Source organism: Eptatretus burgeri, chromosome 2 (genome assembly GCF_056783735.1).
Source record: "Eptatretus burgeri isolate ZD-2024b chromosome 2, Ebu_testis_v1, whole genome shotgun sequence".
NCBI classification, from domain to species: domain Eukaryota; kingdom Metazoa; phylum Chordata; class Myxini; order Myxiniformes; family Myxinidae; genus Eptatretus; species Eptatretus burgeri.
Window position 1 is genome coordinate 119863585 of NC_140962.1, and position 24905 is coordinate 119888489.

The 24905-nt window shown below is 40.1% G+C and overlaps 1 protein-coding gene across 9 annotated transcripts in view; it reads right to left on the reverse strand.

The window, feature by feature from the left end:
- The window catches only part of LOC147032944 (nuclear factor 1 A-type-like), a 401548-nt gene that overhangs the window by 137614 nt on the left and 239029 nt on the right, over positions 1-24905 (reverse strand). For 6 of the 9 annotated variants that reach the window (XM_085870986.1, XM_085870985.1, XM_085870982.1 and 3 more), the window contains 4 exons: positions 15831-15946; positions 10387-10467; positions 4550-4666; positions 2560-2732 (listed from right to left, as the gene is read on the reverse strand). In XM_085870986.1, coding sequence (XP_085727112.1) covers positions 2560-2732; positions 4550-4666; positions 10387-10467; positions 15831-15946 — 487 coding nt within the window. The remainder of the gene's footprint in view (positions 1-2559; positions 2733-4549; positions 4667-10386; positions 10468-15830; positions 15947-24905) is intronic. The other 3 variants (XM_085870983.1, XM_085870987.1, XM_085870989.1) reach the window with 3 other exon arrangements.

Genomic DNA, 24905 nt, shown 5'->3' on the forward strand with positions numbered 1-24905 from the left:
ATTTAGACTTAAACATAAAAAAATTTTCTTCTCTGGAACGGCTGGACAAATCGAGGGGAAACTTCACACGAATGTTCCCCAAGGTATGCCTGTACAAGGTTGCAAAGGAATAATTGATGTCACATGGTTTGACAGCCATATTGGATTTAAGACAATATTAAATAATGTTTTCTCTGGAACCGCTTAATCAATCAACATGAAATTTCGCAATTGTGAAGCAGTATTGATGGGGAACACATGTTTTAAATTCAAACTTGATTGGGCACATGGTCTGGCAGCCAGAATTCTTAATTTTTTTTGATCTGGGTTTTTGTTTTTGTTTCTTTGAATGAGGCTCACTTGGCTGTGCCTGGATGGGATGGAGGGTAGTGGAGTCGCAGCTGAAATGCAAATCCTATCCAGATTCCTCCTGATGACTTCATCTTTGCTTTTTGCTTGTTTGGGTTCTTTCTGATGATGCCAATGCAGGTCTGTTCCGATTTGGGCTTCCATTTGATTTGAATTGAATTTACTTTAATCCCATTCTGAATTAAATTGAATAATAATTAAAAAAAAACATCATGGGTCAGTGTCAGGTGTCCAATCAAAGCGTGGTTGCATCAAAGCGGGACATCTTGGGACTGGGTCATCACTGCCAGCAGTTACAAATTGGCAGTTTTAGTTATGTCTCTTATTAATTACGTAACACACCAGTGCACAAACGCCACACAAAACTACACAAACACCACACAAAACCGCACAAACACCACACAATACACCACAGAAAACAAGTCTTAGCAAGGGTCTGCAATCTCTGATTGCACTTTTTCTTGTTATGCTTGTTACTTGCAAAATAGAAGATTTTTCAAGTACATTGGTAAATCCATTTTGTATGCCTGGTGTTGGCTTAATGGTTAGGGTGGTGGGCTTAGGATCCGAGTATCCTGAGTTCAAATCCCACTCGGCTGTTGAATTAATACCAGGTGGGGTTGACTCTGCCTGTCATCCTTCCGAGGTCGGCAAAATGAGTGCCAGCATGCTGGTATCCTGTGTCGGAGTGGCGACCCATCCAGGATTGTTCCCAATAGCCAAGGAGACTGCTTCGGCAGCACCAACGCTCTGCACAGAGTATGGTCCCAGTGGTAGTGGTGGTGGTGGTAAATCCATTTTGTGATTCTGTCTGTCTGTCTGTCAATCGCCTACAGTTCACAATTTAAAACCAATCTTCACGAAACTTCACCAAGTTATAGAGGTTGCCTCAACTGAGAAGCCTATTGATTTTGAGGTCAAAGTTCAAAGGTCATCTTGAGGCCCAATTTCTAAAATCATCATTTTTCATCCGATTGACTTGAAATTTGAACAGGATTTGCAAATTTGGTGACTGAATTTGGAAACCAACTATTTTTGAGATCAGAAGGTGAAAGGTAAACTCATGGTCAAACTTCTAAAATCATCAATTTTCAACTGAAAAATCATCAATTTACATCCTATTAACTTGAACAGGATTTGCACAGTCCATCACTGAATTGGGAAATCAACTGATTTTGAGGTAAAAAGGTCAAATGTCAACTCAAGGTCAAACTTCTAAAATCATCAAATTTCATCTGAAAAATCATCAATTTTCATCTGATTAACCTGAAAATTAAGCAGCAATTGCACAGTGCATCACTCAATTTGGAAACCAACGATTTGAGATCGAAAGGTCAAAGGTCAACTGAAGGTCAAACTTCTAAAATCAATTTCAATCTGAAAAATAATCATAGTCATCCGATTGACTTGAGCTTTGATTAAGATTGTCAATATTAATCTTAATGAAATGGACAATTTGATGTATCTATGGCAACCATTGGAGAAGGGGGGGGGGGGTTGCAAGTTTCGTGTTCTGCATGACGTCTTTTTCTTGTGTATTATTTGCAAAATCGAGGATTTTCCAAGTACTTTGGTCAGTCGGTTTTGTTATTCTGTCTGTCTGTTTGTCTGTCAATCACCTACAGGTCACAATTGTAAACCGATCGACACGAAACTTCACCGTTTGATAGAGTTTGTCATAAGCAAGAAGCCTATTGTTTTTGAGGTCAAAAGGTCAGCATAGGCCAAAGGTCAACAACTGAGGTGGGATTTCTAAAATTGTCAATTTTCATCCGATTGACTTGGAATTTAAAGAGGAGTTGCATATTTGGTCATTGAATTCAACCACCAATTATTTTTGAGGTCAAATTTGTTTTATAGACTTCACGAGTGTCATGCTTTGCATGACCTCTTTCTTGTTTTATTATTTGCTGTCTGCAACCCCGGTCTACAATACTTCACAAAGTGTGCTTGTAAATTTTTTACGATCTCAAAATCCATATGTGTGGTTTGAACTTCAGTGCAGTTTAATCAAGTGCAAAAATTCCTTCAAATGAGCCTTGATTAAGTTGCACTATAAAAAACCGAACCACATTTCATTCATGGCTAAACAAATGCACCTTGCATTTCTTTACATCAGATTTCAGATCAAGCTTGAGAAAGGTAACGTCATATACAGTATATTCTGCATGACAAACCACTCTCGCAGATTTCCCACCAATTCCACCCCACCTGCGCCACAGCCTCGGTGCAGACTAAGGAGACGAAGTCCTTGATGGTGTCCTGTGGCGCATGGTGCGGCGTGTAGCGGATGGCCGGATGTGAGAAGTATGGCGGCCCAGGGCTTTGCTGCATCAGCGACGATGTGACGAAGTGAAGAGATGGCGAAGGAGGGTGTGGGCTTACTGCGGGAGAGACACAGAGTGACGTATATAAGCCTATTAGATGCTCCATTAACTATGATAGATACAGAGATTTATTCGGTCTTACACTAGAAACATTTTGTTTCCCCATTTGTATTCCTATTTCTTTTTTGAGGTTCAATCTGGAATTTCCAAGTGTCTGATGCTATTTTAGCAGCAGCTTGCTGGACTCATGTTGATGAGAAAATTAACCATGTTCAATCAGATGGAAAAAAAACCCTAAACATTTTCTACAAACAGCAATAAGCTGATTTTCCAGACAATCACAGAAACATAAAGCTGTTGCAGAAAAAAAAAAAAAGATGTAATAAATAATAGTACTGTATAGCTCGAAAAAAAGGTGGGAGGATAAGCATAACATGTCAAAAAGGTCGGAAACAAAGTAGAATGATACATACACCCACTCAGTCTTGTAAGTCTTTGAGGAATAGCAGGCTGAGGTGGTGTGACACTGTTTCTGGTTAGCTGCCCACTTGGCTTTGCCTGGAGTTTGTATTTGGCTTTGTATAAACCCAAAGGTGCGGACACAATCCCGGATGATTTCAGGAACCCTCTTACATCTTTGTGCAATTCACACAAAATCCAGTTCACTGCCTACCCTGCCTGTTCCCTATTAATCAGCGAATTAATTAATGACCAAGAAACAATTTCCAGTGAGGTTGCAGAGAATTTGGCTTTACAGCAGAGTAAACCATAATTCGAGCGAGCATTAGTAGCATACAAAGGTAGGCACAGTTAGTGAACAAAAAGGAAAATCGGAAAATGTTCGATGCAATTAAATTGAAAGCAAATAGCCTGCTCTTCAATCAGCCCAAAATAATTCCACGGCGAGGAATACTTGAGGTGACCTTTTAACGATCCGCTCTTACGCGCACACAGACGGGTGCTGTTAATCTCAAGAAACAGCATTCAGTGCGTCCACGTTCGCCCACAGGATTATTAAAATGGCAGTGTAGAGTAATCAGGGTGTGTGCGCGGACCGCGGAATGGCACACAGATAGCAAGGCTTCCTGCCTCACAGGGACGTGTGCTTTCCGCGGAAGCAAACGCCGCACTGCCACACCCTGGTGTTTCCTCCGTCAGCATTGTCAGTCAGGCTGGCCAAATGGCGACCAGGATTTTCAAACCCTCGACTGGTCAAAAAACTGTGATAATGTTTTCTGTCCTGGGATGTGGTAAAGAGGTGAGGAAATGACAAGCTTTCTGCCTATCGGCAATATAATAAACCTGGAGGCAATGTGCACGGGACTTCTTAATGCTATACTGGAAAAAAAAAAAAAAACCTCAAACAACATGTTGAATTTATTTTTTCTGGTTTTACTCTCTCCCAATTTTTGGCCACTCCTTACTAAAAGCATTTCAAAATGATCACTTCAAACCCCTTTGGATCCATAAAACTGGTATGGGCAACATCGAAACAAAAACAAACAGAGGCACACAAGTAAACTTTGTGGAGAGAATATTGCAGAAGAGGACATGTGGTTACAGTTTCATAAAAATGAGAACTTTAAAAAAATTATAAATAACCAAGAATGTCTCTCAACTTACAAGGTATAACTTTGGCTTGTTCTCATACAAACCAGCTGCTGTATAATCACAGCCCAGGCTTATAGTCCCTGTCCATGTAACTTTGGAGCAATGCCAAATAAATGTCTCCAATGCGTTCTTTACAAGCCTCAGCTCAAAGTCAGTCTGCTGGACATTTCCACTTTGTGTCAATGGAACAGGTCCTAACCGGACGCAGAGTTTACGCCTGCCCGAGATGTTTATCCTTCCCCTCCCACAAGCCCATGTCGCACCCCGTGGAGTGGTTATGACGGCCCGGTGGTGCTGGGTGAATCGGGGCGATGACGCTTGAGGAGACGCCGGGCTGAAGCTTGGCTCCTCGTGCTTCTTTATCGCCTGCGAGGTCAGGTCTGGTGGCCAGGGAGTGACGAGAATGACGCAGATGCGTTAACCCTCAAGGATGTGAGAGTCAGTCGCTGCTTTTCGTGTACAAAATGCTCATCAGAATATTGACCGTGGTAAAGCTATGTGACACCAAAAAAATGTGTGAATAGAAGTTGTACAACAACGTGGATAGTAAAAAAAAATTAATAACAAACGAAAAGCTTGCTCAATTTTTTTTCAAAAGCAAAGCTGTTCTTGTGAGATGTCATAACACAAGCATGTTTGCATATAAAATGTTTGCAGTCTAATTGTAAACCAAAGGTAACTGAACTGTGTGTAGAGAAAGGATATAAAACACTGATTGGTATTCACCATTTGACATAGAAAGCACACTTACGGAAACTTGTGTTTGGTAACTCACAGGTTTTCAGAAGAACAGAGGCTTTTACGGTACAAGAAATCAAACATGTCTACAGCAGGCAATGAAGTTCCCATAATACTGTCTGTGTACAAGTTGAGGTGGTAAAGCATAAAAATAAACTTAGTTGCCATTACATTGCCAAAATTAGGCATAGTCTGTTTGTGAGTGGAAAAAAATATATATTTATGTTTGTTTTGTATTTCCATTCTAAGCTCGTTGCTTTGGAAGACTGGAGGGAAGATCGAGGGAACATGGAGATTTCGAAACGCAACTTGTAACATCTTACTGTCTCTTATCAAATCAAAACACCCTTGAACAAGCGGGTGGATCATGACATACCGGTGCTTGGACAGGTCTTCATTAACTTTGAGAAGTTTAAGTATTTCCAGACCGACCGGCTTATGTATTCTCAAAGCAAAACTCCAGTGAGGTTGTTCGGACAGTAAGTTGAATTTTTCTCCCATGGATGTGTTGCACTTTTTTTGTTATTGTTTCATAAATCATTCATCCGCAGGGATAATGGGTGCGCTCTGATTGATTTAGCCTTTTTTTTTTCAAAAGACACCATTGGGCCTTTGACAGTGATGTGCAGGTGCAAATAGAAAGGTGAAACTTAATGTCCACTCCAAAGGACATTGCAGGAAGACATCGGTGTACATTTGACAAATTACAAGGACATTAAGAGACAGTGGAAGGACACACAGAGAGTTTATGGGATTTGAACTTGGAGTTCCAGCACCCTGATCCATAAATTTAGATGGGAATGCTAAGCGTGTCATACATTCCAAAATAAGAATCTCAGAATGAACACGTTGGGGTCACAGGATCTTTAACTCAACCCTGACTAGTAGAAACTCAACCCTGACCTGAAAATAGACTATATTGAACAAATCTCTGCCGCATACTCCTTAGCAATAATCATTTATCGGGTGAGGTTCTTTGTTCTTCACAAAACAGTTTTAAATCAGACCCGTGAAAAATAACTTGTAATCGGGAAAAATCAAACTTAAGTGAAAAAAGCATCACTCAATGTAGCAATGGCTCGGTCTGTCAAGGCTCACCGCTCTGTGGTCGATATATCGGACCTGAATATTGCTCTACAGGATTTTGCTATAGTTTGCGCGACATTTTTACACTTAAGCTCCAAGTCGTACATTTGTACGTAAAAGTTGACTTGGGTTGCAACATTGAAAAGTTTTTTTTGGGGGGGATCATATGTCATATTCTATCAGCACAGGGATAAAGTTTGCTTAGGAAGGAAAACAGCCCATTTATTGTGCTGATGCTCTTGTGATTTTAGAGTACATCTCTGGAGATTAGATTAATTATAAAATTGAGCTTGAGTCCACAAATGTCATTGATTAACTTGCGGTATGCACGAGTCAAGTTATATTTCCAACACATTCATCTCCTCTTGCTTTTGTTTGACAGTAACTGAAGGCACAGGGTGGACCTCTTCGTTATATCACATGCAGCAAAAGGGCATTGGGTGATCTCGCGGCAATTCTACATGAATCAAAAATACAATGAGACAATGGACGATTCAACGGTTTATGTGATGTAAAACTGGAATCCCACCATTGTGAGCTATGTGTTTATATGGGAACATAAAATACACTAACCTGATACTTTATGCCTGCTGTTGGCTTAATGGCTAGGGTGGTGGGCTTGGGATCATTGGATCCTGAGTTCAAATCCCCCTTTGCTGTTGAATTAATACCAGGTGGGGTTGACTGCCTGTCATCCTTCTGAGGCCGGCAAAATGAGTGTCAGCATGTTGGTATGCTGTGTAGGAGTGGCGACCCATCTAGGATTGTGCCCAATAGCCTTGGAGACTGCTTAGGCAGCACCAACGCTCTGCACAGAGTATGGTCCCAAATGATCAATAGAACCTGATATTTTGGATATTAGAGTTGACTGTGTTTCAAAAGTATAATAGAATGGAATTAAATGAAAAACTTTGCAAGTGGAAAAGGGTGATTAAAACATACAAGCAGCCGAAAAGTGAAATTTATCATACAAGGCCAAATGTTCAACCTCAGCAGAAATGAATAGACAAGCATGTCTCAAATTAATTTTACATGGACATATAATTTCTGAATATTTCTTCATACCACCCTTACATCTCCTGGGTTATAAGGATAGCCTAAAGGTATGTGTATTCACCCCTGAGTTGTCTATCGTGGGTTTGAATCTTGACCCGGCTATAAACTGTTACCCTAGTGTTTCGCAGGAATGTCGACAAATCATGGTGTGTGCCGTCCCTTGGATGGATGTTAAACTCGGCGTCCCGTCTGTCGGTATCAGTTGGTGGACATTAAAGATCCCACGATGTCATTCACAAAGAGTAGGCAAGTTATCACTGGCACCCTGAACAAATTACAAATTCCTCTCTGGACTAGTTAACATTCAGATTATGTTCAACAACTCACTCATTAGTTAATGGTACTTAAGTTGACATTCAGTTTGTTCGTGAAAGTTTTAAAAACTCGAGTAATTGAAAAGACTTTATAAAAATAAAAGCCATGTCCCTGATATTATTATTATTATTATTATTATTATTATTATTATTATTATTATTATACATGATTTTGGGGGAAACGTTTATAATTTATCAGTCCTATAAAATCGGAAAATCACTTTATGCAATGATCGTGCCAAGTTCACACAGCATTCTGTAAAGTAAATACTTTGATTTATAGATTACGAGCAGGAGTACCCGGCATTACCCGGTCTATTTTGTTGGGGCCCTAAAACACTCCCCTACACCCACTAAGGAACGGGGTAGAGGATCATTTACTATTACCTTTTACATAGCTGCAAAGGCTTAGGCACGATAGAGCAATAAAAAAAACAAGAAATCCCCCAAAAAATCGAAATTTTATTTTTCAAAAATTTTAACTTTTTTGGCCCTAAAACACTCCCCAACCTCTGAAAGTTTGACGAAGATCCATTCAGCCATCCCTGAGAAAAATGGCGACAGACATACAGACACAAGAACACACACACAGAAACAGCCACACAGCACTCTTATAGTATAGATGAGCAAATTATTTTGACGTTGCTATGCAAGAAACTATACCACACATGAAGCAAACATTTGTAGTGTACAATTATTTAGATAATATGACCATGAGAAGCTAACCTTCGGCCACAACACCAGCCTGTGCAACAAGAATACAGATGCCACAGGACTGGATGGATGAGCCAGAAGGCAGAACGAGTATATTAAATGGCTGCATCGCTCACGAGGGACTTCTTGAATGTTATTTTTCCTTTTTGCTGCCATTTAGCCTGGACTTCCAGGATAAAGACAAGCTACAAATCATTCAGGGTTGGTGTCACTCTCATGTCCAGACTATCTCATCCCATGGGAATTTGTCAACCAAGGTATGCAAGCATTTCGATACTTATAGCATGGTAATGAACGGAGAAAATACTTTTGAACTTAAAAATACAATCTTGTTTGTGTTTTAGTTGTTGGTGTTGTTGATTGTTACATTGCGTGCATTTCCGAGCAAAAGTTTGTTTTTTTTTAACTACAGCATAAAATGAATTAATTGATTTAATGTGATTACATCCCCTTCCCCAATGCCCTCAAAACATACCATGGTGGATCATGGGTACAATCATTTTTCTGAGCTGTTTCCTCAATTTGTAATAAAGTATTATTTGATAAGCTAGAACAGGAAGAGTTTGCACACAAATAAAACTGATTGATACTGCACAATATGTTCAGCTGCTGTTTACTTGTATGGTTTCTGAAAGCAAAACTAATGTGACAGAATTATATTAACATGTATTAGCAAACAAAATTAACATCCAATTGTTTGAACAACTTTTTCTTCCACCTTGTTTTGCTTGTAGGAGCACAAATGAAAAGCATACTTTATATCGTAATGGATTTAGTTGTGTGAGAGATGTTTGTGATAGCTGTCAATGCTCAATGCCTCTGAACTTGGGATCAAACAGTCAAATAATAATAATAATACACAAATATCAATAAAGCACATTTCCTCTCTAGTCTTAAAATTGAAAGCCTTCTAAGTCAACAAATTATTTAGCATGCCATATGTGCAACTTCCCAGAGTTGTGTAACTTTTTGAATTTTAATTTTATGGAAATCGCCCGAAATCGACAAGGCATAAAGCCACTCGAGGTAAGAGGCTAAAAACATTGATCAAAACAACTTTACCATGAAATCATGAGATCAGAAGGCATTAGACCCCACTCCGTATCTTACTGACACACAACAAACGCTCTCCAGAGTGAAGGCCTTGCAAACATTTCTGATGGCTGAAAATAAAGTCCCTTTCATTCACAAGGACCCCTTACAGTGCAAAGATTGACAGGTAGCTATAATAGGCAGCAGCGTGTCCCTGCAGCGATAGTCCAGAATATCTTTAGAGAGGGCCATTAGAGCACGAGTTATAAGCTGCTGGTCGACGACTTTTGGGACGATGGAAAGCAGCAAATTTCCAACTTGTTCCAACAGCAGATAGAATGGTCTTGTTGTTTTGAATGAAACACAAATCAGCCGTATATCTCGAATGATAAACCACGATTTTATATTATGTTTGATCAATAATTGTCTGGCTTAATACAAAATGAAGAAGGTTCTTTTTGAAATGCTACTTTGAATATTTTATAACATCCTCTTATAATAATGAATCAATTCCCATTGCATTTGTCAAAAGTTCCAATTGTTTTTTCGGGGTTTTTTCCCCCCCAGTTTTGGTGACATGAGACGAGTATTTCGTATACAGAGTTTTAAAGACCACGACTGTAAAAATGGACTGTGATGAAAGCATTATACAGGTGTTGTGACAAGCAGTGAAATTATACTAAGCAGTGAGTAGAGAAAAATTTGTCTGGAAAAGGAAGAAAAGCATCATTAGCGAAGGAAGAATATTTCATACCAAACACAACAACAGATGCTTGCCTTTCATGAGACGTGAAACTTATTGATTACTGCTTCTTGTAAGTTGAACTTGAACAAAGAGCACATCTAAGCCATTATGTGAGTGGGAATTCATCAAGCACCATACAATGTGTACATTTAAATAATACGCAGCTTTGTTGAAAGGCTGTTTTAGACTGTTATGCTACAGCTGTTGTGAAACAGTGCAATTTGTTCATCCAATCACTCATGCGTGCATTTTTCCCCAAGACCTCCGACTTAATCGTTGCCATAATCTCGTGCATCATTTTACTCAAACAAATGAACGATCACAATCGATTCAAAATATGACAGTCAATTGTGACTTTTGATGACAATTCGAAAAAAATCAATTGTTTCAGAAAAAAAAACAGAATCTGACCTACAGAATGTGACGGCTGGATCAAAGTCCTCTCTGCAAAATGGAGTGCTCCATGATGCAATGTGCCGATGTGCACCAAAGCCAACTACAAGTGCAATGTTTAGTTTAGAAGCTATACCTGGTGATAAAAGCCATGAGTGCATAACTCTGAGACAATTATGAATTCCCAAATGACTCTGATACATAACATGAAAAGGTCAAAAACAATAATAATAATAATAATAATAATAACAATAAAAATGATAATAATAATAATAATGTTAATAAAAATCATTATAACTCTGCAGGCAAGATATATCATGAAGAAAAAGAAGAAGAAAAATATGAAAGAATAAATAAAGGATAAACATTTAAGCCTAAATGAAAAGAAAATCAAATATTTTTATATATATACACATACAACGAAAATCAAAATAATGAAAACAACTTCAATAAATAATAACAAGTTATAAATAACCCCAATCATCTATGTTCAACAAAAGTCTCACCAACTGGCAGATCTCCTTTGGTCATGTCAGTAGAAACAAGCAAAATAATGTATCACATGTAAAAAAAAAAAAGTGGGAGTCTAAAGAAATACAAGGTGAAAGGAAGGAGAATAAAATTATGGCACAATAAAAATGGTCACAAAAAGAAGCAAAACAGAAAGTGAATGTTAACAGATACTTCCTAAACTCCTTTCCTTTTTTGAATCACTTTTGGAGCCATGGTTAAGGCGGCAAGCAGTTGCGCGCTGCCCAGGGCAGGATGAGATGTTACGGCGACCATCCAGCCTGGAAATGAAGCCAAGGCCCATGACCCTTCCAAGTTTGGCTGTCAGCTGAGCAATGAGTGCCAAATACATGAGTGAGATTGCTGCGAGCCTGGCGTATGCATGTCTGCACTCACTCACTTTCTTGTGTTCCTCTGCTGGCCTGCACTATTCCAGCAGCTTTGGCATGATCTGACAGGTTTCCTCTGTGGGATAAAGCCAGTTTGTCCAGCTCTTACTCCTTTGACTCTCTTTGTAATGGTCTCATCTCACGTCCTGTGGATATATATATATATATATATATATATATATATATATATATATATATATATATATATATATATATATATATATATATATATATATATATATATATATATATATATATATATATATATATATCTTTAGTCAGGGTATTTTTTCACATGTTTGTCCATGTTTGACTTGCTAATGAAACGATGAAGGCAGAAAGGGCCCGGTCCATGAACTGTGTTCAAGTGAACGACTGAAAATTCATTATATCATTGCAAACTGCCCCCAATTTATGGTGTAGTTGACAGGAATGCTCTGTGGAGATCTCACACTGGAGTGATGATTCAGTTTGCTTGAACCTTTCTCACATCCGATTTCATCTTCGTTGTTAGAGGTACACACATTCATGATGCAAATTATATCCAAGGACTGTTAAAAAAAAAAAAACTTGTCTTTGCTGGCCTTGTCTTCAAGCTCTGTTTTTTTCCTATTTTTTTCTATGTCCACTTCAACTTAATGACTTTATAATTTTAATGTCATTAATCCTGATCTTCATCAATGACTGGAAAATCCCCTTTATCTATTTGTTGATGACTCCACTCTCTGCCATGACATCCCTCATCCTTCATACAGGCAGACTTCTTTCCCTCTCTTCAGACCTTTACAAAATCACAAGCAGGTCAAACACTTGGAATATGTCTTTCAAATCATAAAAATGTCTCTGTCTCTGTCTCTGTCTGTCTCCATCTGTCTCTGTTTGTCTCTCTATCTCTCGACAGTCTGGCAACCCCCCACTCCCCACCCTCCCCATCAAATTTCTTAACAATCCTCTTGATGAAGTTCAGTCACTCAAACTCCTGGGTCTCACTATCAGCCACGATCTTTCTTGTACAAACCACATTTCAAATTTGGCCGCCAAAGCAAATCACCGACCAACTGACAATCCTCCATCGCAACAACATTCTTCCTTGTTGTGACTTATACAGGAGTTGTGATGAACCAGACAAGCACGAAAATTATACGAAGCAGTGAGTATAGAAAGATTTAACTGGAAAAGGAAGAAAAGCATCATTAGTGAAAGAAAAATCTTTTATGCCAAACACTTGAAACTCCTATCCACATGCAAGGCCTTCATCCACAGCTTGGTGGAGTACTGCTCCCCCTTTTGAGCTTGCCCCCCAGCCTCACACCTTGCTCAGCTTGATGCCGTGGAAAGCAAGGCTTTCAAGGTCATTGGAATCTCGTGTGCTGAAGTGAAGTCTATGAGCCTACCACTTTCCCATTACAAACAGGTCAGTGGTCTCTCTATCTTCCACTGCCTCCTTTCTGTTCTTGAACCCACTGCTCTTTCCATGCTTTGTCTTCACCCCAGGAATCTACAGGGCTCACACGGTCCACCATCAACCCCCTTTTGGTGAAACTACCTAAATCCAGGATCACAGCTCACCTCCACTCATTCGTTCCTCTTTTTTCTTACCGGTGGAACCAACTCCCACATCCTCTTCAATCTCATTCTCCCTCCAGGTCTTCAAAACAGCTGTTCTCCACCATCTCAGATCATCCCCCATCCCAAACCATGATCTTTTATTTCTCGTTAACCCGCTTCCCGGCCCCCGCCCTCCTCCAAGCCCTCCAGTTTTTCCTTTTTGAGAGTTTCCTTCTGTATTCATCCTGTCCACCCTATGCATCCTTTCCAACCTCCCATTCCTCCCCACACCCATTGTTGGTATACGTCTAACTCCATTTTGTGCTTCAAGTCTGCTGTTGGTGTCCCCACCACCACTCCCCCCCTCTCTACTGTACCTTTCATTCTGTTGCATCCTGATCCATTCAGTGTTTGAGCTCTTCCACAAGCCTGGACTCTGCATACAATTTATTTTTTGTCTTTCTACGTTCGTTTCATTACTATCTTTTTTGTTTTTTCAAACCTTTTCCAGTGAAGATGCTTTTTGTGTTTTCAACACCTACATAGTCAATGAGTCCTTGATCACGAGGTGTATTTTCTCATGCGCTTCTTGTTGATCATTTTCTCCTGCTGATTAAACCGCTGAACACCATTCAAGCACCATACCTTAACCATACGGACACTGAAGTTGTCGATGACTCAGCTGGGATCTGGAGCTGGTATATGTCTGATCTCCTGTCTGATGCTATTTCTTAACCTCTGCATTGTGTGTGAGTTGTTTTCGTTGACGTTAGCTTTGAGACAATTTGTCTTTCTATGTTCGTTTCATTTGTCCAGGACTGAAACTTGAAAAGTATGTTTGAACACCGCCCCAGATGAGTTATTGCTGTGGTTATTACTTCCGCCAGCGAAGGTGGACAGAGGTTATGTTTTCACCCGTTTGTTACTTGCAAAATATAAGATTTTTCAAGAATATTGATCAGATGATTTTGTTACTCTGTCTGTCTGTTTGTCTGTTTGTCGCCTTCAGGTCACAATTTTAAAGTGATCTTCACATGGTAGAGTTTGTCATAAGGAAGAAGTCTATTGTATTTGAGGTCAAAAGGTCGACATAGGCCAAAGGTCAACAACTTAATAACCTAGTGTTGGCTTCGAAGTTAGGGTGGTGGCTTGGGATCCTAGGGCCCTGAGTTCAAACCCTGTTTTCCACTAAATTAACACCAGGGGGTTGACTCAGCCTGTCATCCTTCTGAGGTCGGTGAAATGAGCACCAGTGTAGCAGCCATAAAGCTGCACATGAAGGGAAGGGGGTATTGACAGATTTATTAAATCTGGTATTGGTGTGGTACAGGTATGATAGGCCGAATGACCTCTTGCGCACAAAAATTCCTTGTAATTCCTTCAAAAAAAAAACAAAAAAAAAACTGGTGGTATTTCTAAAATCCTCAAATTTCATCTGACATACTTGAAATCTGAAGAGGATTTATACTTCAGGTTACTGAATTCAACTTCCCAATTATTTTTGAAGTCAACATGGACCAAAAGGTCAACATAGGCCAAAGGTCAACAACTAAAGTGGTATTTCTAAAATCCTCAAATTTCATCCGATTGACTTGAAATTTGAAGAGGATATATATTTCAGGTCACTGAATTCAACCAGTCAATTATTTTTGAGGTCAACATGGACCAAAAGGTCAACACAGGCCGAATTTCTAAAATTGTCAATTTTCATCCGATTGACTTGAAATTTTAAGTAGTTGCACACTTGGCATTGAATTCAACCACCAATTATTTTTGAGGTCAAATTTGTTTTATGGATTTTGCAAGCATCGTGCTCTGCACGTCTTCTTCTTGTTTGTTTGTCTGTCTGTCTGCTTGTCTGCTTGTCTGTAAGCAGGATATCTCAAAAACATAATGGAGGGATTTGGTTGAAACTTCTTGGAGAAGTTGGGTGTGTGACAAGGATGAAATTATTAGATTTCGATGAACATACAGATCTGGATACTACTATTTATTTGGTGATTCTTCACCATTGAGAGAAAGGACAAAAATGATATATAGCACGATTTCTCAAAAAGTAAAGAACTGATTCGGACGAAACTTGGATAGGTTGGGTGTGTGACCAGAACGAATTGATTCGATTGTCGTGAAGATCCGAATCCAGTCACTAGAATTTAGAAATTTCTTAAGCAATTCTTCACCATTCCGATATAGAGCCAAAAATGATATTTTAAAACGTTGTGCATTGATGACAAAATTAGGTGTATGAGTTGGGTAGTTGACAAGATTAGGTTTTGATTAATGTCTGGATCCAGGTCCAGCCTATCATTTGGTTACAAAAGATAAACTGTTCAGCCTGGTGGGGGTATTTGCTCTCCCGAATATCGTTCTAGTTATTACCTCTGCCACCGAAGAGGGACTGGGGTTATGTTTGTTATTGTTGTGGTTGTTGGAGAGAAATCTCTCTCAGGTTGGAGAATTTGGTTTGCTTGGTACCTTCACCCATCTGATTCTCTTTCCACTGATTGATTAATTCAAGCTGACATTTCTGATGCATTGGGTTATGCAAATGAAGCACTGGCTAAAAGTAACTCTGATGCAATGTACAGTCAAACAGCTCACAGGCCTCGGCAATATAGCCTTGAATTTCACAACTATGGTGGAAACACATCTCTCTAACAATGAAGCTTGAAAATTCTGACAGAAACTGCACTTTGTCGTTAAATTATTTTTTCCATTCTTTCTTTCTATGTTTCTCTCACTTTTCTCTCCTTTGCCAAAAGCTAGCTTTGTTATTATTCCACAAAAACAAACATGCAAACCATGCATAATAATGCTGTATATTGAACATGTCAACACTTAAAGGAAAAGTCCCAATTTTGCCTGTTTATACCCACGAAAAAATGTAAAAGCACTGATGAACTATTATGAGGTACATTTCAAGGCTATCGACTCCCAATTCCAGGAATTTCCTGAATGCATTTCCCATGCTGCCCTGTTGTCCCCATACACATGATCCCTTTAATCCATGAGCACTCACCTTCACCATGCCATGTGCCTGAATGAGAGCTTCCAGCAGAGGATCGTCCCTGGCTATAGAACTCTTCCCCCGGACTGTCCAGTTCTTCCTCCAAACTGCCCTTTAGTCTCTTCACACTACCACCAAATGCAAGTGTGTGCACACAAAAAAAAATGAGTAGATAATCACATGATCTGTTTGTTATCACTAAGGTTTTGACTTATTAACACAGTAATCATAGAGCGAGAGCAAGAGCATCAAAGTTATAATTGTACGTGGTATTCAATACACAGTTGTTTAATCAATACACAGATGCAATTAGTTGCATGTCTGCTATAAAGATGCGCTGCATGAATAAACATTAATAATTATAATCACCATCCTTTTATTTAAGAGTCTGACATCGTCACGACAGCATAAATGTATGCTCAAGCTGATAGCTCAATGGAGATGAAGAATAACAAGTGTTTTTAGGAGAAAGGATGGGAAACCCTGATATGCTTGTGATTCATTTAAATAACTTGGAAATCTATACGTTTAACCACAAAGCCAACTATTCTGAAGCATAACAAAGGAATCTTTAACATCTACAAGTAAGTGCAAACACATGGGAAGTGTGAATTGCTTCAACCTTCAAACATGTAGACCGTTGTGTTCAGGTTTTAAAACGACTTTAGTGAGCTCAAAAGAAAACTACCAACTGAGGTGTTGCCGTTGCTTGTAATTCATCAACACAATGACAAGTGAACTCTCTATAAAAAGGGCACCCAACTTTTCCATAAAGGGCTTTAAAAGACCATGAAGTTATCAAACAAAGAACTTCTCTCAAAGCATGACTTGCCTTATTCATGGAGTACAGAGAAATATGATTTTAGATTTTTAGAGATTTTAGATACACGTGAGGTCACAAGCACTTGGATCATCTTAATAACTAGAGAGTTCATAGAACACGATACCATGCACAGTGTTGAAGTATAAACTTCAATTTTATTAAAATAACGATTTTAACACGTTGACTGCCAACCACGAGTACACTCGTAGTGCTGGGTGTACCTGATTCTGCCAGTAAGAGTATTCTCGTAGAAAATATTCCACTATTGGATTGTAAACAGAATATGCTGGCATGCCAGATAATGCAACAAATGATCTGCCGGCAGTTCGGTGACCATAAAGCAATGTAATAATCATGATTATCATTATCGGTCTACATGAGAAGTTTTACGACTGCATCTGCATTCATGCGTACCATTTTGAAGGGTAATGACAAGTAACAATAAAGAAAAAATATGAGGTATCCAGCACATTATCTACCATGAGCAATGATGTAATGCCAACGCCGATTCAGTGCTAAAAATAGTCTAACCACATAGCTCATACCTGGCATACGGATTTTAAATTCTTCTCCCACTGCCTACTTCAAGTTTTCTTACATCGTGGGGTTTCCCAGCAATGGATAAGAAATGAACTTAGATTTGCTCACAGAAGAGTAAATTTTGAAAATAAAGTAGATGCACGTGTATACTTGGCTTGCAAATAGGAGTGGTGTATACGACGACAGTTGACAGTTTACATGTTAAAATTAAGATCGTTTAAAAAAAAAAATCCGGAAGTTTAGCGCGACTGAAACTTATACATTGTAATGAGAACACATTGAGTCACAGTTTAGGAGATGGAGGTTTTATTGATCATCGTAGATGTACATTGTACATAGCCAGATGGCTGCTTCTTATTCACCCCTGATACTGTATTAACTTACATGGCATGCCCTGATTGCCCTCTCATGCCATGTATCGATATATTACATAGTTCTTGGAAGTATTATGAAGGCAATTTATGTTATACAGTGTGTAAATATATATATATATATATATATATATATATATATATATATATATATATATATATATATATATATATATATATATATATATATATATATATATATATATACACATAATTCAATTTAAATAAAGGTTTGAAGAGGTTTAAAGATATGTAAATAAAAAAGTTATGAGTTCTACTACATTTTCTCCAGCATCTATTACATCACCCTATCCAACTTATACCGTTAGTTATTCATGCCTGTTGTATGTGTCCTTTATGACATCCTGAAAAACAGTACGTTTCCTGTTTGGAATAGTTTTCCATTTTGTTTGACTACCAGGAAGGCAGACAGACTAAAAATAGAATCTCATTCCTCTCGGTGTGAATGTATGATCGGGTCAAATTCAGAGACAAAGTACGGTAAAACGAAACACGTGTCTTTCTAGTCATGTTCTGATTTGTGTTAAAAATATAACTCGATTTAAACAAGCTGTTCCTCGATCATAAACTGGTGATCATAAACTGATAAGCTAGACAGACAGAAGGGCGGACGGGCAGACATTAATCAATTGCATAACCCCGCTTTTCGCTTCACGTTTGCTTCGCTTCACGGGATAAATATTCCATTTGAAAGGATATGTGATAGACAAATGTGTGATATAACAACCCACCTGTAGAAGTCAGATTTGATTCTCAGATTTAATTATCTGAATGGCAATTGAATCAGGCCATCAGCAAGATGCCAAAATTATTCATACCTCTCCAGAATCAGTTGTTTGTGGCAGATGCTACACTCATCTAGTGTGGCATCTGCCATTAAGCTTTCTTTTATATTAATGGTATATGCACAATATTCCTTCCATATATATATATATATATATATATATATATATATATATATATATATATTCTCCTCTCTCTCTCTCTCTCTCTCTCTCTCTCTCTCTCTCTCTCTCTCTCTCTCTCTCTCTCTCTCTCTCTCTCTCTCTCTCTCTCTCTCTCTCTCTCTCTCTCTCTCTCTCTCTCTCTTTCTTTCTCTCTCTCTCTGTCTGTGTCTCTCTGTGTCTCTCTCTCTCTCTCTCTCTCTCTCTCTCTCTCTCTCTCTCTCTCTCTCTGTCTCTGTCTCTGTCTCTCTCTCTCTCTCTCTCTCTCTCTCTCTCTCTCTCTCTCTCTCTCTCTCTCTCTCTCTCTCTCTCTCTCTCTCTCTCTCTCTCTCTCTCTCTCCCTCTCTCTCTCCCTCTCTCTCTCCCCTGGCTGTTAGTACGTTGGGTGCAGTTTCATGCTGACTGTGCATCTTCGTTGAGCTGTGAGCTGCTCTGCCTGTCAATTCCTCTATCCCTTTTCACGTCTCTTCGCCCTTTCCTCCCCCTTTCCTTTCGCTGCACATCGTTACTCTCTGTCTGTGCCCCCACCGTCCCCTATCCATCAGACCCAAAACTACACCCCTCACCCTTCACTTTCGTCCCCTCCTCTCCCACCCCTCTCACCATGATTTTTGTTACTGTTCATTCATCCCATTTTTATTTTCTCCCCCCCCCCCCTTTCAGAGAGAGAGAGAGAGAGAGAGAGAGAGAGAGAGAGAGAGAGAGAGAGAGAGAGAGAGAGAGAGAGAGCCCACATCTTTTGGTGAAACTGAGAGGTAAGTTTTCCGTCAACACTCGAATGGGTCGCTGTGACTTCTCATCCATTTTTTTTCATTTTGAGCTGTGCTTTTCTGCATTGGTTTCTCATGCTGGTTTATGCTGAATGGCGTTTTGTCATTTTCTATTTTACAGAAAGCTGTACCCCCTCCTCCCCCCACCTCTCTCCTGGCCCCAACTAAAGGCCCTGTCACACCTTGAAAATTTAGCCAGCGTATGCCTGACGTATGCAAAATTTGGCTAAAACGCTGGCACACGTCGAATACGTTATGGGTAAGTTTGTATACGTTAAGAGCACGCTGGCATACGTCGTAGTACGTTGGCTTTTTTTCGTAGTACGCTGGCATACGTCTTTGTACGCTGAGATACGTCGTAGTACGCCGAGGTGTTAGACAAATTTTCCATGCTTGAAATTTTTTGATGTATGCCAGCGTATGACTCACACGTTCCGCATATGCTTGGCTAAAGTTGAAGGCACGTTACGCGATCGTTGACACACGTCAACACATGTTACTTGTAAGTTACTCATAAGTCTAAACACATAGAGGTAATGTTTAGCGTACCCGAAACGTATTTCTAACCTATGAGTAACGTGTTGTAGGCACGTTACGCGATCGTTGACACACGTTACTTGTAAGTTACTCATAAGTCTAAACACGTCGACGTAATGGTTAGCATCAGTGTTCCAGACTCCCTGTTTTTTTTTTCTTCTTCTTCAGCGTGACAGTCATGTTGACACTTCGATTTCTAGTGCGGTTATGATATAATATAATTAATAGGCTGCCGCTCAACGATTTAAATCATAACCGCACTAGAAATCGAAGTGTCAACATCACTGTCATACCGAAGAAAAAAAAAACAACCAGGGAGTCTGGAACACTGACGCAAACCATTAAGTCAACGTGTTTCGACTTATGAGTAATATACAAGTAACGTGTGTCGACGTGTGTCAACGATCGCGTAACGTGCCTGCAACTTATGCCAGCATATGCGGAACGTGTGTCCTACGCTGAGTACGTCGAGAAATTTTCAACATGCTGAAAATTTCTCGACGTACTCGGCATATGACGACGTATGCCAGCGTCCTATGATGTCTGCCAGCGTACTACGACATATGCCAGCGTGCTCTTAACATTTCCAAAATTTACCCATAACGTATTCAACATGTGCCAGCTTAGTTCGGCAAATTTTTCATACATCGGCATACGCTGGCTAAAACGTCAAGATGTGACAGCGGCTTCACACTTCGATGTCTAGTGCGGTTATGATGTGAATCGTCGAGCCGCAGACTATGAATAGCATACGCCACGTGATCATCGGCGATACGCTGCCGTGCTATGCATAAGTTAGACTATCGTTGGGCATAGGTTGTGAACGCCGACAACACGCTCAGCATTCATTGGTATAAGTTATCTATATGTGATTGAAACGTTCTGTGTACGTTACTAATACGTTATGCATACGTCCAACACGTTATTATACACCCAAAACTTAAAAAAACATCAATAGTTCAGCGTACGCCAGCGTTTTACATACATTTTGATACCTTGCCATACGCTGGCTAAAACGTCAAGGTGTGACAGCCCCTTAAGCTCAGTCAAGAAAAAAATTTCCACCATAGAAATGTCTACACATTCCCGATATGCTGCCTTTGAAGCCGTTTATGTGGACAGTGTGGAAGATATTGTTTCCTCCATTGGAAATATTGTTGGATTTGAAAAAGTACGTGCAGCTTCGTAAATGAACAAAGGAGTAGTAATTTTGTGTCGGACGAACATTTGGTACATGAGATCATCCCTACTGGTGTATCTATTGATGGTGGCTACCCTTGATGACATTCCTGAGGGTAGTGAGAGGGTTGAAGAAGAACCTCATGTTGGTAAACCTGTGATAGACTCTGATCCTCCTCCCCCATCTTCCCTGAAAATTACCCGAGGTTACATCAGAGCCTGCCCACCCCCCCCCCAAAACCCCCCCACACACACACACACACACACACACACACACACACACACACACACACACACACACACACACACACACACACACACACACACACACACACACACACACACACACACACACTCTTTGTCTAGCTTAGAGCAAGCTGATACCTGCACATGACAGAAAACGAGCACAGCTTGTGTCCCGGAACTTGAGAATTTTCCGGATAGTGCTTCTAATATGTCAGAGGAGGAATCAAATGACACTGAGGAATTCCCCTCAAACAATGTTTCTCATGTCTTGCCATCGCAAATCCTCCAATTCCTGAACCAGACTTTCATGAAGAGACATATTGATATTAAGGATCTTATTTCTGATTTGCATGGGTTCAATGAACTGGCAAGAAGTATTATTCACCGACTTCGTGACCACCATTTTACTGAACTACAATGCAGTAGGCTAAAAAAACACTTTGTTAAAACTAAAGAGGAAATAAAAACTTTGACCTGCCTATTTTTCTTTACTTGCCACCTTTGCATCACAATGATGACCATTGGTAGCCTCAATATAAATGGCAGCGCAAGCCAGTCTCGGATGGTTCAAGTAATCAAGAATATAAGGCAGAAAAAATTAGACGTAGTTTTCTTTCAGGAAACCCATTCGACTACAGCGTCTCACACTGAGTGGAACCGTATGATGAAGAGGCCTGGCTATTTTAGCGATTCAAACTCTCACACAACAGGAGTTACCTTTAGAGTGTATCCCCATTTTTACCTGCTTCAACTTTCATTTCAGGAAATAATCACAGATCACTCAGCATCTCTGGGTTTTGTTTTTAGGAATATAAAATTTACTTTACTAAATGTTTACGCTGCTTCAAAGGACACAGACCAACGAGTCTTCGAGAATAGGTTACGACTCCACATTAGGCAATTGGACCTGGAAAAGTGCATTGTAATCGGGGGTGACTTTTAATTGCACTCTGCAACCTGAGTGTGATCGGAATGGTGCAGAACCTCACCCCGGACCGGCCAGACTGCTGTCTGATATAGCAAGAGATATTGGACTTAAATATCCATGGTGGGCACAAAATCCAAACACCCATCAGTTTACCTGGTGTGCGGTTGCAAACAAAACGGCCCTCATGAGGCTTGACAGATTTTACGTAAATTCGCCCGATATCAAGCTCTCCCTTCCACAGGAGTTTCTCCTTCTGGTTTCTCCGACCACCATCTCATTACTGTGACCTACTATATCGGGTCATTTCCAAACCGCCACTCTTTTTGGAAATTCAACATCTCTGCATTGGATAACCCTTCCTTTAGAAGTGCTTTTCAAAGTGCATGGTCCAGCTTGATAGGTCCCAACCCCCAATTTAAGGACCAGCGATTATGGTGGGATAACGCAAAGGTCCAAGTTCAGAATTTCTGTCAGCAATTCTGCTTTCTAACCACACGAGTGGAACTCAGAACAAAGGTAGGGTTGGAGAAGGAAATTTTACAAATTCAAACCAATTAAAAAACCCACTCTGCCCCCCAACAAAAACAAAGACTGCGTGAGAAGACTTCCCTTCTTAATAATATAATTAGCAGCCAAACCCAAGGAGTTCTTATGAGATTACGCTTTCAATACCTTTACCTCTTGGATACTATGACCCGGTTTTCTTTGACTTTGAATCAAAATCTCCTCATTCCCGAATTACTGCTTTGAAACGTGCTGATAACTCGGTCTCCACTAACCATGTAGAAATAAAGAAGGATGCAAAAATCTTCTTCTCTAAGCTTTACCAGGCAACAGAAGTTGATTTAAAACTTGTTCCCCCTTTGGTTGATGGTATCAGTACTCTAACCCCAAAGCAAAGGTTGGACTTGGAGTCGCCGCTCACACTCGAAGAACTATCTGCTGCTCTTAGGAGCCTAAGCAGAGGGAAATTGCCTGGCTTGGATGGTCTGCCAGCTGAGTTCTTCAGAAAGTTTTGGGATTTGATTGGTCCTGAATTGCTTTTGGTTTTCCAGGAGAATATGGAGAAGGGTGAGATCCAACTTAGCTGCAGGAGAGCTGTGCTTACTTTGCTTCCTAAAAAAGGCAAATCATTGCTCATCTCACAGTGGAGACCAGTGTCCTTGTTGTGTATGAACTGTAAAATTATTTCAAAGGCTTTGGCCTTACATCTCTCACCCTTACCAAAAGACTTTATACACATGGACCAAACTTATTGTGTTCCCGGTCGCAATATTCAGGATAATATCTCTGTTGTTCGGGATGTAATTGATATCTGTGAGATTAACCATGAAAGTTGTGGTCTGGTCTTCCAAGATCAGGCGAAAGTGTTTGACTGTGTTTCTCATACTGTACATATATTTTTGAAGTTGTAAAAAGTTTTGGTTTTAGCCCTCTCTTTTTATCGTTTTCAGTGCACAGTTATGCTACTTAAACATATGTTCTTAAATAACCTTTGTAAGTCCTTGTCTGGTGTTACTATGGGAGGCTTGACCCACCCTTAAAAAGCATCGCTTTTGCGGATGACATCTGTGTCTGCATCAGTCATTCAGAGGATGTTGTTAAGATGATGAGTGTCTTAGATCTCTTCAGTGGAGCATCAACGGGCAAAATCAATTGGACTAAAACAGAAGCACTGTGGCTTCAACCCTCGACGTATCCCTTACCCTCTATCCCTTCTCCCCTACCTCCCCCCCACCTCCTTCCTCTCCCTGTCAATCTTTCTTGGAGAAGACATGGAATTAAGCTCCTGGGGGTGTTTATTGGCCTGGGTAATTTTTGTGAGACATAACTGGGAACATTTGTTGGAACACATTGAATTACGTTTACCGAAATGGAAGAGCTTACTCTGCCAACTGTCCTGCCAAGGCAGGGTACGCATCATCAACATTTGAGTACCTCCACCTTATGGTTCAGGGATCTTACCCTACAACCACCTATAGCCATGGTGGATGAAATACAGAAGTTTGTCACTCATTTCTTCTGGTTGGGAAAGCACTGGCTGCGATCAGATCCTGAACTTACCAACAGCTCAGAGTGGCCAAGGACTTGTAAATTTCCTTCTACGAACAGCATGGCGCTTCTTGTACAAACCTTGTTTGGCCTGGAGACAGCTCACCAGTTGGATCTTACATCAAGCTGAGAAACTGGACCTTGCCCAGGAGCTGTTTTTAATGGACTCGACCAAGTTAGACTTATCCCTGTTACCTGCCTTTCAATGCGTGGCAAGCCTTTACCTGTCTTCGTGACCCCTTGACTTGTATTCGATCCATGCTCTTTAACCAGCAATTATTTCACAGCTCTTTATTTGAAGCTTTTGAGAATGAAAATAGTTTCATTCAACAGTAAATGCATCAATAACAAAAGTGTGTCACTTGAGAAATGCCACCAATGATAGGTGGTTGTTAAGTGCTGCAGCTCTTGCTTTGATGGTTGACATTAGATCGTGTAGCAGAGTCGATAGTATTTTTTAATCAGTACTCCACACCTACTGTGTCTCACAAGCTTGGGCGAACACCCCCCCCCCCAGTACCTATCTCCGACTCTTCTCCACCCCTTCCCAACCTTTGTCTATCTGGCTCTCCTGGTTCAGAACCTATTAGTTTTGGCCACTCTATATCCTTTTCTGAGAGCAATCGCAAAATCTTGCACATACAATGCCGTGTTGATGGCCTACAGTCCTGCCGCA